Source organism: Bacillus rossius, chromosome 3, assembly GCF_032445375.1.
Source record: "Bacillus rossius redtenbacheri isolate Brsri chromosome 3, Brsri_v3, whole genome shotgun sequence".
NCBI lineage: Eukaryota > Metazoa > Arthropoda > Insecta > Phasmatodea > Bacillidae > Bacillus > Bacillus rossius.
In genome coordinates, this window is record NC_086332.1 from 68,570,501 (window position 1) to 68,584,305 (window position 13,805).

General features: G+C 34.7%; 1 protein-coding gene across 1 annotated transcript; it reads right to left on the reverse strand.

Annotated features, from left to right (window-relative positions):
* Positions 1–2,858: 2,858 nt before the first annotated feature.
* Positions 2,859–13,651, reverse strand: LOC134530851 (uncharacterized). The gene is made up of 3 exons (XM_063366109.1): positions 11,738–13,651; positions 11,471–11,611; positions 2,859–8,875 (listed from the first exon to the last, which is right to left on the reverse strand). The coding sequence occupies exons 1-3, from the start codon at positions 11,977–11,979 to the stop codon at positions 6,613–6,615; spliced, it is 2,646 nt and encodes an 881-aa protein (XP_063222179.1). The 5' UTR covers positions 11,980–13,651; the 3' UTR covers positions 2,859–6,612.
* Between the last annotated feature and the right edge of the window lie 154 nt (positions 13,652–13,805).

A 13,805-nucleotide genomic window follows, 5' to 3' on the forward strand; every position in this document is an offset into this window, starting at 1 on the left:
CGAGAGGCGAGACGTGGAATGCTAGAAGAAAGATAAATGCGGGGGTGAGAGACGGCAAGCCAGTCAGCCAGTGTGTTTCCTGCGTGGGGAATAAGTGGCGTAGCCTTTTTTTTTATGCTGGGTGGAAGCGACCTTTTTCTGTCAACCCACGGGAAAAGATAATTGCTTGAGCTGTCAAAATAAACATCGCTGCAGCAGTTGAACAAGTCGAGGCGGGCGTGCATCCGGTAGGTCGCTCTGTATATCTACTCGAAAAACATAACATCTCAATTCATAACAAGATTCCTTATAACCTACACGTATTGCCGGATGTTTTCAGCCATGATCCATGCAAGTTCTTTAGCTACGTTTTGAATGAAAACAACTGGCCCGGCCAGTGTTGTGCCCTGTTTTGCGAACACATAAAGAAAGCTTTTATCAATTGCTGACAGTTTTAATATATTTTTACTCTCCTCGTTAAATGAAGCAGATAACGTGATTGTTAACAAGTTCAAGCAGCATCTGAGATCGGCCGCAGCGCACGGTACAGGGAGAGGGTGAGCAAAAGGCGAGCGAGGGCCCGACTGCATGTTCACACGCTGCGGCCGGAGGGTTTTTTCCTGCATTTAAGGGACGTGGAATGGGGGGTTGATAAGCACTGATAGTGGTCGACAGGAAGTGGTATCTATTTTTAGATATGTGCTGCCTACGTCAGTACAGTACTCGGCAAAGAGAAACGCAGTGAGTAACACGCTACTCACCACAAGAAACTTATTTTTTGTCCGATTTTCTTCCGCATTTTCGGCAATTTTTTCACGGTTCCTTGAAATCAGGGTTGTATAGAGAGGTGGGTCGCAACAAAAAAGTTTTACCTGTATTTTAATTAGTTAACATTATACTTGACAACTTAACATACACAGCAGGCACGCTTAAACTGACCTCAAATTTGCAATACGTAGCCCACGCCTAATAAAATCAGAAGAGTGAGGGGACTGCAGCCTCTCCAGCAGATGGAGAAAGACAGCATGGCTACACAGTGTCGTATTGTTTACGTTCCAGTAAGCTGAGACACAGTACACAGACTTCACTTGTGCTCAGAATTCTATTGAAGACGAATATATAGTGGGACACAAATCGAGGGCTGTGAAACAGATTATCCTTAAGGCTAAGATCCTGAGTTTCTCGCGATATGGCAAAGACACGCGTAGTTATCTTTGGACCTCTAACAGAGCGCACTAGTAGTACGGCTGAACGATGTAGCGACGCGCTGAAAAAAGGATTGGGGGGGGGGGGGGGGAAAGGAGGACGCTGTTCTCAGAATTCTTATCTCCCAGCGGGGGTGTCATGTTTACGACAAGGTCTGGAAGAGGGGGTGGTGGAAGAGTGTACTCTGCCTCGGCGAGCATTTAGATTTCCAATCCCTTTGCCATTCTGTCCCTTTCCACCACACCCACTCAAGACTACTCGATCCTCAACAAAGCGCAAGGGAATAAATATTACTATTTTTGGTACATTTCAGTTAGAAACCTGTACGTAACCGAGTGCAACCCAAAGGGTAATTATAATAAATATTATTTGGTGCACTACACATATACGATATACAAATTGTATGTTTTTTACCTGCGGTGATTATGTGGCCAAAACTGTCAGATTTGGTCTCTTTTGCAAGAACGCTCGTTCACAGCTAACCACTACATTCAAATAAACTGGCCCAGTAATGTAGTTTTCCTGCCCCTGTAAAAAAAATAATAATTTTTAACTGAGTACTACAAAGGTTTTGCGCTTCTACAAAATTATTTTTTTTTTTCCACATTTTGTCACAGGTGTGTGCGTATGTGTATTATACAAACAGTTGAACGTTGACCATCTAATAGCATGACTTTATGTTGCAAAACGGTATTATTTGCTATATTGATATCTGATTAGAACTGTATTTTTCTGTGCAACTATATATATATATATATATATATATATATATATATATATATATATATATATATTATATATATATATATACAGGCGAACTTTTTATACTATCGGATAATTTTTTGTAGCTGAATATCTGTCTTCAAAATATTGCAGGTTATTGCATTAATTTTAGTGTTTTAAATGTATTATGTTTTTATGTATGTATACATGAGGCTAGAGCTAGAAAAAAGTTTTTGTTTGCTTTTTTAGCTGACCTGTGGCTTTTGATTACACTTTTTTTTTTATATGTGATGTTTAAAAACGTTATTAGTAAATGTCCTGGCATTCGTACTTCTTGTAAAAAATATAATCATATTTTCGAAAATTAAAACTATCATTTAGTAATTTATTATTGCAATATAAATACTTGTGTATGCCAGTCGCGTCTGGCGAAATGAGGAGCTCCTTCACGCTATCCCTACTGGTGACGTCAAGCATCACTGGTAGTTCGTTTTTTATGTATGAACTGGATGTCAAAGAGGCTCGAAATAAACATCAGTTGTAACTAATAATAATAATAATAATTTAATTATGAAAGGGCCACATACTCGAAGAATCGCCTTCTCTACGCAATCAAACGTGTTTTAAAATATCTAAGGAGTAGGCTACACGTCATAGGTTGTATAAGAATATTTCGGAGGGAGCTAACCAAGGATATTTTATCGTGCATACAGATAAAGTGATATTTTAAGAGTAGTATTATCCCCCCCCCCAACACCACCACCAAACTGATGGATTTATTGGCACATCCGTACATAAAAAAAAAACACTGCTCCAGAATCTGCACCTGAATCGTCTTAGTGGGAAAAAGGTGTACATAAATTACGAGATCACTGAGGTTATAAGGAAGGTAATCAACCAGAGTAAGTGATTAGGAGCAAGGAATACTAATGCAATAAATATTCCATTGATATAATTTAATGATAATTTTTACTCACGTTTTAGAAGTTGATATTGCTGAATAGCAAATTTTTCATTTTAAAATATTGTAACAATGAAAAATTGCGAACCAATAAACATTTTTTGCTTAGTATATCATTTTATTATGTCTTAAGACAAATGGAAACTAGATATTATGAGTACGAAATATTTGTAAGTAATAAAAATTTACATAATAAAATACTTACATTCATACAAAATACAAATATTTTTCTTAGATATACAAGTATAACTACATTTCATTTTCGGCCAACGAACAAATAGTTTTGCTTTGGGCCCTGATAATAATACATAATTACATTTTCATTTTTCACCAAAAGTACATGAGGCACAAAAGTCAATAAATCTTAAACACACAATAAAAATATACCCAGATACAAACACCAATACAATAAAATAAAATACAATACAATACAATACTAATTTTAACTGAACATTTTTTGGATATATGCATAATTTTATTAAAATTAATCAGAAAGTAATGCAGTTACATGTTTGCAACCTTACGTACTTCACTTGCCTTTAACGAATCCGGATAAGTTCAATGTTTAGCCAGCCGAAAAGGATGTTTAGATTTTATTTTTAAACGCATGTGAAATTAGTCCTTTTTTTTTTAACACTTCATCGCTGTCACGTGAATTTACGGCAACATACATTATTATTGTACTTTTGTTTTGTAGTAACGATCTGTAGGCTAAATATGTACATGTGTTTGTTGAAACTTCGTTTTAAACATCCATATACATAAATTAATTTTGTCAATTTATTTATAGATACCAGTAAAATACAAAATAAATTATATTTATTTTACGTCCTCTTAAATTATTTAAATGATATATAAAATATGACCAAAAATATTTCAAATGAAGAAGTATTTTCAACTTCAAGTACGCGAGAATTACACAGACTCATTTACTTGCGTATTGCATAGCATACATACTTCACGTCCATTTCTGACAGTCTTGCAAAGTCACTTCCAAAGTATCTACAAGTATATTCTTCAGGCGAATTCGGACACGGCATTATAATCTTACATTATATCTAGAAGACGTGTTCTTACATTTGCTTGGAGTTTTAAATTATTTTTTTGAAATAATAAAGTCAATTTTAAAGTTTAACTCATTGCAGAAACACTTACGCAATATATTTGGTGGTTCTCTGCAAGTGTATTTTGTGTTTTATTATAGTTTGATAATGAAGTTAATATGAATTTATTGCCTTTTTTCTGATATGTGTATACATTAGATGTATATGAATATAAAAATTTATGTAACAGGATGAATCTTAAATGGTTTGAACAGTTATCTATAATGACTGAGTAGGTTTTTTCATTAAAAGCCTTTCTTTTTTACTGTTTAAGTTGGATTTCTTTATAACTCAAAAAAATTATCACGTAACTAAAAAAATGAATAAAAGAGCAAACTTCTGTTCGTATGTAGGTGTTAATTTTGCTACCGTTTAAATCATGAAAATAATGTAATACAATTTGTTCTCTAGATAATTAGATTTAGAAGTAAGGCTACATATTTTAGTCATTACCATGGTACGACTTCCGGAAAAGTTTTACATTTATATATATTTTTTTACAGAAGGTACCGGAGCTTGCAGGTTGCGCAGAAAGGAATTGTATTGTTTGTGAGAGTTCTCTGTTCGCAGTAACACCTATGATATATGTTTGATGTTCTGTTTACAACTCATCGTTAAAACTAAATTTTACAGACTGATTATTATCCTTTTATTTAAAATCTAAGTTATTTACAGTGTTTAAAATATGCTTTCTTGCGTTTCGTTTTGTTTGTATGATATTTGAGTCACCCGCAAAGATAATGAGATAGATATTTTATACTGCTTCTTTCGCAGTTTTTTTAATTTTAGTCTTGACAATGGGGAAGCAATTATACAGGCTGTGCTAAATAGATAAATTATGCTTTATGTCATTGAGATCAAACTCTTCTATTTTTGTGCATTTTATAGTATTCCTAGTTTAGTTAATTTATCCAACAATATATTTATACAATCAAGGCCTTAGATGCTTTATAAAAAAAACTCAACTGATTCATAATCAGTTGCCGTGTATAGATTTATTTTGTAGATAATAAGCAGTATGGGTTTTAGTGCTTAGAGTTGATGTAAAACCATGTATTAAATTTGAAAGTATTTTGTACTTTTCATACTTAAAATTATCATACAATGTTCAAATATTTTTCGATATAATTAAGGACACCTGTATTTCGTGAATACATCTCGTGTCAGGCTATTTCACACATAACTGTAGCTTTTTTTTCTTAGAGGTTTGGCGAATTGCGGGCGTGCAGCAGTACGGTAACTACGTCCTCATTGGCCCCGTCAAGTGCGGGAAAACAGCCTTCACCGACCACAGCCAATAATTACAAGAAAAATCTACAGTGTTTTGTTAAATACCTTGACACGAAATGTATTAGCGAAATACAGGTGTCCCTAAATATAAGACGTAATTGCTCTCGGACGATAATTTTCTTTACTGGTATTATCACCTTTCTTATGCAGGAGAATAGTTTTTGTAGTCTTGTGATTCCCATTCTGAAATAATTCCAATAATGGAATATGTGTTTATTATAATAAATGGAGAAGTGTATATAATATTAGCAAATGGCTCATTAAAAATATGAAAAGAAATAATCATAAATTACAAATCATTCTACTGCACATAAATCACAGATTTTAAAAAGCAAAAATTACTATAACATTCAAAATATTACAGAGCGTGCAATGTAGAAAACACGGACGCATGTTGTTGTCTAAATGCAATAAATAAAATACAAGTCTGCGGCTTTAAAAACAAAAGAAATAAAATGTTTCATAAATATTCAACGCTTGTAAGGGTACAACTATTACACTGATATGACATAGTTTTTCTAGTAAGTACATCATACAAATTCCTAACCAGGCACACACAAATATATAATTTGTGTTACACTTCAATAAATTTGGCCATGATTTAAACCTAATAAATAAAGAATGCAAACAAGCTAAACTCTACAGAGTATCGTCGAATAAAATCTGGGCCAAAAGTAAATCAATATTTTAGTGCTCAATACAATTCGAAGGAAATGGAAGATATTTTGTAGTATTATAAATGATAATACAAGGATTGCTGATTTGGTTTTGTATTAATTTTGAGCGTAAAACCACCCCGAAAATATTGAATAAATTTTTCAGTTAAGCTGCATATAAACTGAACTGGTTTGCTAGCTGTCTTGCTATCGTAAACATGACTGTGAGTCTGATTGGCCATGTTGGTGATATGCACGATTTTCAAGGCTGTCTCCCGATATTATATATGTGTTTTATTTTTATACAAAATGAAGCACGAATATGTTATATATTTCTTGTATGAGATACTAGTTGCAAAGACGTTACAGTTTGATTTTATGGGTAGTGAATCAGTGGTATAAAATAACTTCATTTATTTTTTCCCGATAACATCTTTTTGACATTAGTATAATATAATCACTCGCCAACCAGAGAACCTTATTTTTTGTAGTCATGAAAAAAAAATGTTTGTATTCAATATCAGCTAATAACTTACTATTGCTTATGTCATCAAATACATTTACAGTACTGTTCAATTTGTACAAGCATGAGAAGTAAACAATAATTAGAATTTCTTTATCAGATATAAAGCATCACTGTATCAAATTAAAAAAAAGAGTTCTCGTCAGCCACACAATTTCTGTCTCTCAAAATTCACACATCTGAAATTTTGCGTTTCTTTGAACGACTTTCTTGTGCCTGTATAATATATTCTGGTTCACGAATCGGTTGTCCCCTGGGACGACATGGATCAGCAAGCTCTGGCAACAAGCAGTTGTTAAAAAATCGCAACAATTTTGACTCCATTTTCTCAAGCCAGAAACAATCATCTCTCACAATTCTTTCTATTGAAATGCCTTTCGTTGTCCAAACGACAAAATCACACCACTTTCTTCGTGTGATGTGTAATTGCCCTTGCACTTGATAGTAGTAATTGTGAGAGCGATTCAAGCAAAGCTCGCCGTCGACAACTCTGCAAAAGAACGTTTTCAGCTGCATTGCTGCATCTAAAGGGTTAAGTTCCCTTGCAGAGTATGGACATTTCACCTCCACCAAACCATCTTCATCAACTAAACTATCAGGAGAAGCTGCAAGAAAGCAATGCTGAAGGTCAACGAAGAGACCACATTGTTTAACAGTATGGCCTGTTTGTTCTTCGTATAAAGCGACAGCTATGCGCTCGTTTGCTAGACCATGTATTGTGGCAGCATTCTCCAATACACGACTGTACACAATCGCTTCCACTGTCACTTTACACGAAGTATTTTCCCTCATTTTACAGACACGTCCGAAAAAGGAAGCAGTGACTCGTTTTCTCCGCTCCTTCATCCACAACTGACTGCTTCCTTGATCTCGTGTCTGCACCTCCAGATCATTCCTTTCTTGCACTGTAAGCTCTATGCTTCTCATCACAGACTCAGTCAGAATTTCTAGTTCAAGACCAGAAGCTGGAGGCTGAGTTGCATGAGGACCATAGCTCTTATCACCCTGTGGTTTAAATGATTCCGATTTCCGTGGTACATGCGGATTCATATCCAACCTTCGCCTACAGTTCGCCTGCTGTTTCTGTCTTTTTGCCATTAATCGCTTCACAGTCACTCCAGGGCTGTGACCTGTGATCGCCTTCATAGTTTGTCCATGCCATTTGTAGCGAAGTTGGAAAGACAAACCAGCAGCAGTAGCCCTACGGCTGTAAGACCCCTGCTGTGAACGGTTTATCTGCTTACCGCCAGCCATCCTTGCAACTAATGACATGTACATTTCTGCTTGGTTGGTTGTGAGATCCATTACAAGTGCTTGTGACTTTGCTCTCACTCGGTCAAAAGCTTGTTTGATTCCCACAATCAATTCACGAGGCAATGCGTCATAACTGCAGGGATTTGCTGTTTTACCAGCTCTCTCACACACATCTAAATTGCATAACTTATGGTCTCCAAACACATGGTTGGGCACATTTAGAAGTGTTGATTGAAGTAGCATAGCATCACCCCCACAGTTGCTGATACAACCTCTTGCACAGCGACAGAGGGCTTTGATTTTCGACTGGCTGAGATGCCGCATATGGATGCCCTTGGCTATGGCATAAAGATTCTTTTTGAGATTCTTCACGACATGGTTAGCACATTCAATCTTTTCAACATCTCTTCCGTACGAAACATTTGCAACTATGGCTGCATGCACACTTGAATCCCCATCACCAACAAACTTCTTAAATTGAAGTTTGTACTTGGCTTCACAGAACCGGAAACCTTCCACTATAATGTCTGCCTCCATTGCAGTGGAAGAATCAGTCCAGTTCCGGAAACACAGGTGAGGCGTGGGTTCCTTTTCCATCCGTTCGCTCCGAATGCATGCGGTACAATATTTGTTTCTCACACCAAGGAATAACAATTTCTTAGTGTAGAAGCCAATTATTATAGCACATCCAGACTTAGCAGAATACCTATGACCATAGGATCTTTGGCTCCAACCTCCATCCAAAATTCCTATGGTCCAAGCATATTCCTCATTTCCAACCATACAGATGCGTCCATCATCTTTCGCCATAGAGAACTCTTCCAGTGCAGCATCTTCCATTTCCTTCTGCAACATTGCCTTCCAGTGCTCTCCGATTCTGTTCTCGTGATAAGAAAAGCAACCCGGGCTCATAGGATGCATATCAATTAGTGACAATAGTTCATACAATGGTCCGTAGCCTAGACCAACCGAAATTGCGCCCCAAACAATCTTATCGTTGATATCTAAGTTGGTATCGATTTTGCATTTTCTTTTTCTTCCCACTGGAAGGCATTCCACAGGCTCAGATTTGAACTGCTGCTCTTGATTGCAGTGAGTGCACTTAAATTTAAAATTTGTCAGCAGACCGTACCTGTTGACACTTTCCAGAAAATATGTTCCTGAAGATGAAATGGGACACCTGTAAAACCAACATAATAATAATTTCTGGTAACATCTCCCAAAAACATTTGTTACCCGTTTGGCTTTCACACAATAAACAAGACAATTTTTTACTAGCATCGGCAATTTAGCTATAACTATTGCTATACATTGGTACTCAAGCTGTTAGGTTGTGATTTTATTAATTTCATACAACTGCTCTAACAGCATAATATTGCATACATCCAAACTACTGTCGTTAAAATCGAACATAAATAGCTTGCAGTGAATCCTGAAAGATATGCTCGACTCTTTGTGATAAAAGATTATTCTATATATACGTAAATGTACGTTGAAGTGCACTGAGGTAAGGTGGTCAAGTTATCAGTACGGGTGTTACCTCGTTTCACCATACACAATAATCTTAGCAGCTCCTGAGCTCTGTCGAGTGACATGTGAACAGAATAAAATGAAAGAGATAAACTTACATGCCAGTAGGTTCGCTAATTTTTGAATATGAACAGAAGCTTCTTTATCTTTGTACTTATCAATATAATAACACGCACACCACTACAGTTTTCCCAAACTGTTGATGTGCATGTCACAATTAAATAAAAAAATAATTGTGACATGGCTCGAACAGATATACATTTTACATGCTTAAAAATTATGCTATTTTAATGTAAGTCTGAAATGTTGTTCAAGAAAAGGATACAATTTTCATTTGCATTTCACTGTGCTGCAAGAAGCCATATGGCCATGGCCACATTTATTCGCGCATTTGCCCTCTTACACATCATGGTATAGTAAAACACTATTTCGATCGTCATCGTCTTCACCTCCAAAAAATTAATAATAAAAAATTAATAAAAAATAAATTGGATATTTACGTTGAGGTATTAAAATGTTACTTACTCGTAGAACAGATAGGTACTATCGCCATATCGGCAGACACGTTGGCACGTCCAACTGTCGTAAGCCAAGCGTGCAAATGTTATGATGCTATCTTCTTATAAGTAACAAGAATATGCACAATTAGAATATTACGTTTTTAAATTATTAAAAAATATATTTATCTTGTTCCTTTTACTATGTTTCTTAAAAAATTTCTGCAACAACGTTCTTCCGAAAGAAGGTATACACCGATTTTAAAGGTGCGTGCCTACTTTTTAATTTTATTTTTTTAGTAATTAGAAAATAAAAATTGGTACTTTTCCCACTTTCATCATTGAGGCTGCGACCCAAATTTAAAGTTTCCAGCCCTTTTGACAGTGGGTTGGAATTTGTATAGGCCATTGTGTGAGCGAGTGAATTACTTTTTGCATATTCGAGCAATTCTAAATTTAGGCCCTAAGTTTAATTATAACAATTTCACGTCAGCCAGAAAGCTCAAAGGCTGGTAAAACAATAGAATTTTATTTCATATAATTCTGTATCAATTTCATCTAAGTATTACACACCCATTTAAACACAATTTCTATACATAATAATTTTACTTCAGCAAGGTCTTCGGTTTCTTGTAACAAATAAAATTACCTAAAAAAATAACTGGACATACTTAAACAAAGTTTTTAAATTGTAACATTTGCCAAAGAATTTAAATAAATCTAACTGCAAATGTAAGAACACAGTATAAAGGTCTTTAAAATTGTATTTTGGAAAATTACCTCAATGTTTATTTGCTAAAACTCCTCATTTCACTTGTTGTGTGTGCGCGCACGTGGAACTTATGTTTCTATGATCATTTATAGTTGCAAATAATGTAGCGGAAGTTAAATTGAAAAATATATAATTCTTTCTGGCCAATATTTGTTTACAAACAAAATTTTACAGACCCCAAAAGCAAAAAAAAAAAAAAAAAAAAAAAAAAAGAATCGCCACTGCCTTGTAATTGTGTTTCTAACGAACTTGTATAACTAACGAAAATGTGTAACTGCTAGGGGTTAGTGATACAATAAATGCTTGGGTAGTGAAAAATCCATTGTTGAACGACAGCATCGAGAGATTGGCCCTTATTTTTGTATCGTTATATACATAACTAAATAATTACGGGAGGAAGTGGCCGTAGGCGGCTGGTCCGCTCGGCGCGCAGGGGGTTCCTTTGCGCGGCTGCCAAAGGTATGAAATTAAAAGAAAAACATAATATTGTTCGTACTGCAATTCAACTTTGCATTGCTTAGTGTAAAACTATACGATAAAAATGGAACCCTGTAATTTTTTAGCATAGTAATTATTTTTTTTGTTTGTTGGGGCAAAAGTCCATCTTTCCCCGATGAAAATTTTATATGGTGTGCAATTTTTTTTCCACTATAGTGTTTAACCTCTTATCGAATAAAGGCTTACTACGTTAGTAAGTAGCTCCACCACAGTTCACTCGATATATGCGTTAGCTGTGATTACATTGGCTATTTATCTCTCCTCGTCAATATGGCTCAAATATATTTTCCTTTTATTTTCAACATTTATTAATTTAAATCGGTATTGTTACATATCTATCCTATTTACTTACTAACTAATGAAGTCAATAAGTTTGTAGAAGAATTTTCAACCTTCCAGCCGGTTAAACGTTCAGAAGGCGGTAAACAGTAGTGGAAAAAAATCTAAATAACTCAATTTTACATAAAACAATTTTTACCTGTGTCTCTCCAGAAGACGGCATTGCACCATGAAGTGACGAACGTCAACCATCATTCGACCCTCTAACATACTGAGTCCCGGATCTGTCTGTGGCAATGGAGGCTCGTAAACCACTATCAGCGGAGGAAGGTCATCATTCCTAGAAGAGTTATTCCCTTTTAAGAAACATAGCCCATACAATAATTTTTATTCATATGAGTATTATCACATGAATTCTAAATTTACCTGTCATATCACAAACAAGATATGTAAGTGTAAAGCTTACCCTTGATAGTCATCGGACAGAGTATGTGTACTGTCATCAGTGTTGCGTGATGTACACGCCGCCACTGAAGACGCCATGGTGGTTACATCTGGCACTGTGGGGACCGAACTTTCACCGCCTGGGCTCTCTGGCAAGGTTGGTGTTGCAGGACCATCACCAGCAGGCAGAGGGTTCTGTGTCAACCCCAGCTTCTTCTTTTTTCTCGCTAATGTTGCAAGCCTAAGTGAAATAATATAATTCATTAGAGTAGTTAAAGAATTTTAATTTGCCTTTGCTTTAATATTCATTAAGTTTGCTAGTTTAAGATTTATTAAAAATTTATTTAAAGGAAACTATTTAATTAAAAATAGCCTGTCCCCCCCCCTTCTTTTTTTTGTGATTCATCTGCTGTTTGCCTAGATTTAGTCCATTAATCATTAATCTCTCTGTTGTCTATTTTCATCTGTAATATTTTTTAAAATATTTCTGAGTTAAGTGGTTTTTGTTTGTTGATTTTATTCTCGAATTGTTTAAGGTTTTTTCTGGGTGCACTTATAGCAATTTTTGCGGAAATTTTGATTTATTTACTACACATTATAGCATAAGTTTCGACCAATAGGTGGCACGGTAAAATGTCTAACATGTTTTTTATGTGATTAATTACGCATTTGTATTTAAAAATGCTTAAACTGTCTTTGGAATTTTGAATTCTATTCTGAACCACCTTTAGCATGTTACTGAATTTTACGTAACTATAAAAGATGTTGTCAATAACTTAATATGTTGCTCAGAATTCATATAGTATTACATTTGGCAAATTTTAAACCTGTAGATGCTCTTTAATAGTACTTAATTTTTTTTCATTATTTTTGCAAACAGTAGTTGTACCTTCGGAAATAAAAAGTAAATATTACAAAACTAAACTTGAAAAATATTTATCTACTGTATTAATCTTTATGCTACAAAACGAAATTTCGTTTGTGTGTGGGTACATTTTCACATTTGTAGTGTTACGTAACTGTTTACATACACGGATATCATCGTGATTATGGTTAAATATTTTTTTTATAAAATTAGTCAAGATTTAATTTAATAATGGGCCATTTCAGCGAAAAACTTGTAATGAAATGTTGGTATTCTGTAAGACAATGAGTTGAAGGATTGCTGGAATCAGAAGAAAAAAACAGTATGTGACGAAATTGTTTGTTTGTTTTTTTCGAAAGAGGAAGTATCTAAAATAAACTTAATCTCATAACGTGCCAGAGACGATTAAATGTTATGTTTTTGTGCACGTAAACTGTCAACAGAAAATAAAATTTTTCTAAATGGCCTGCTTGTTTTGAGTGCATTATATACTGTATTTTATATACGCATTTGTTATAGGAATATACTATAAACTTTGACTTAATGGAACGATGTACGACATGTAATATGATTTGTCTTGTCATTTAGGTTGTATTTCCCAGGTTAGAACGAACAGTTACAACTCAAATGGAATTTTTAAGTAAGTACTTAAGTTTAAAAATTCATAATATGTTTGTGCCGCGTAGAATGCATGAAAACCATCTATAACTATATAATAATTGCCGCGGACTAATACGTATGCACTCATTTATACAAATTTGATTTCCTAGTCTAAACTCCCCCGTATCAAATACAGTCCTGCTACGATATTTGTTTTGTTTGCATTCATTTTGTTTTAGCACACCAATGTTTTTTTATGGCATATAAAACGTGCATTTTGTATCTAATTCTTATTCCTTACATTACTTTCTTTAGAAAATTTCAAATACGTAAGGAAAAATCATTAAAAAAAATATAGAATTTAAACGTACCAGCGGTGCGACTTCCTGAAAGATTTTATGTAGTTTTACGTTTCATAGTCCAAGAAACCCATAACCATCATCAGTTCTAAAGTGATATGTATATGTATGTATATATATATATATATCACAATTTTATGAACACGATAACTGCCGTAATTTTTCGCACATCAATTCCAAACTGATACATAAAATCAAGTAATGGAAAATCTCGATCGAGTTCGTCAATGGACAAAATCAGTCCATAGGGGTAGAAATGGGGAAGG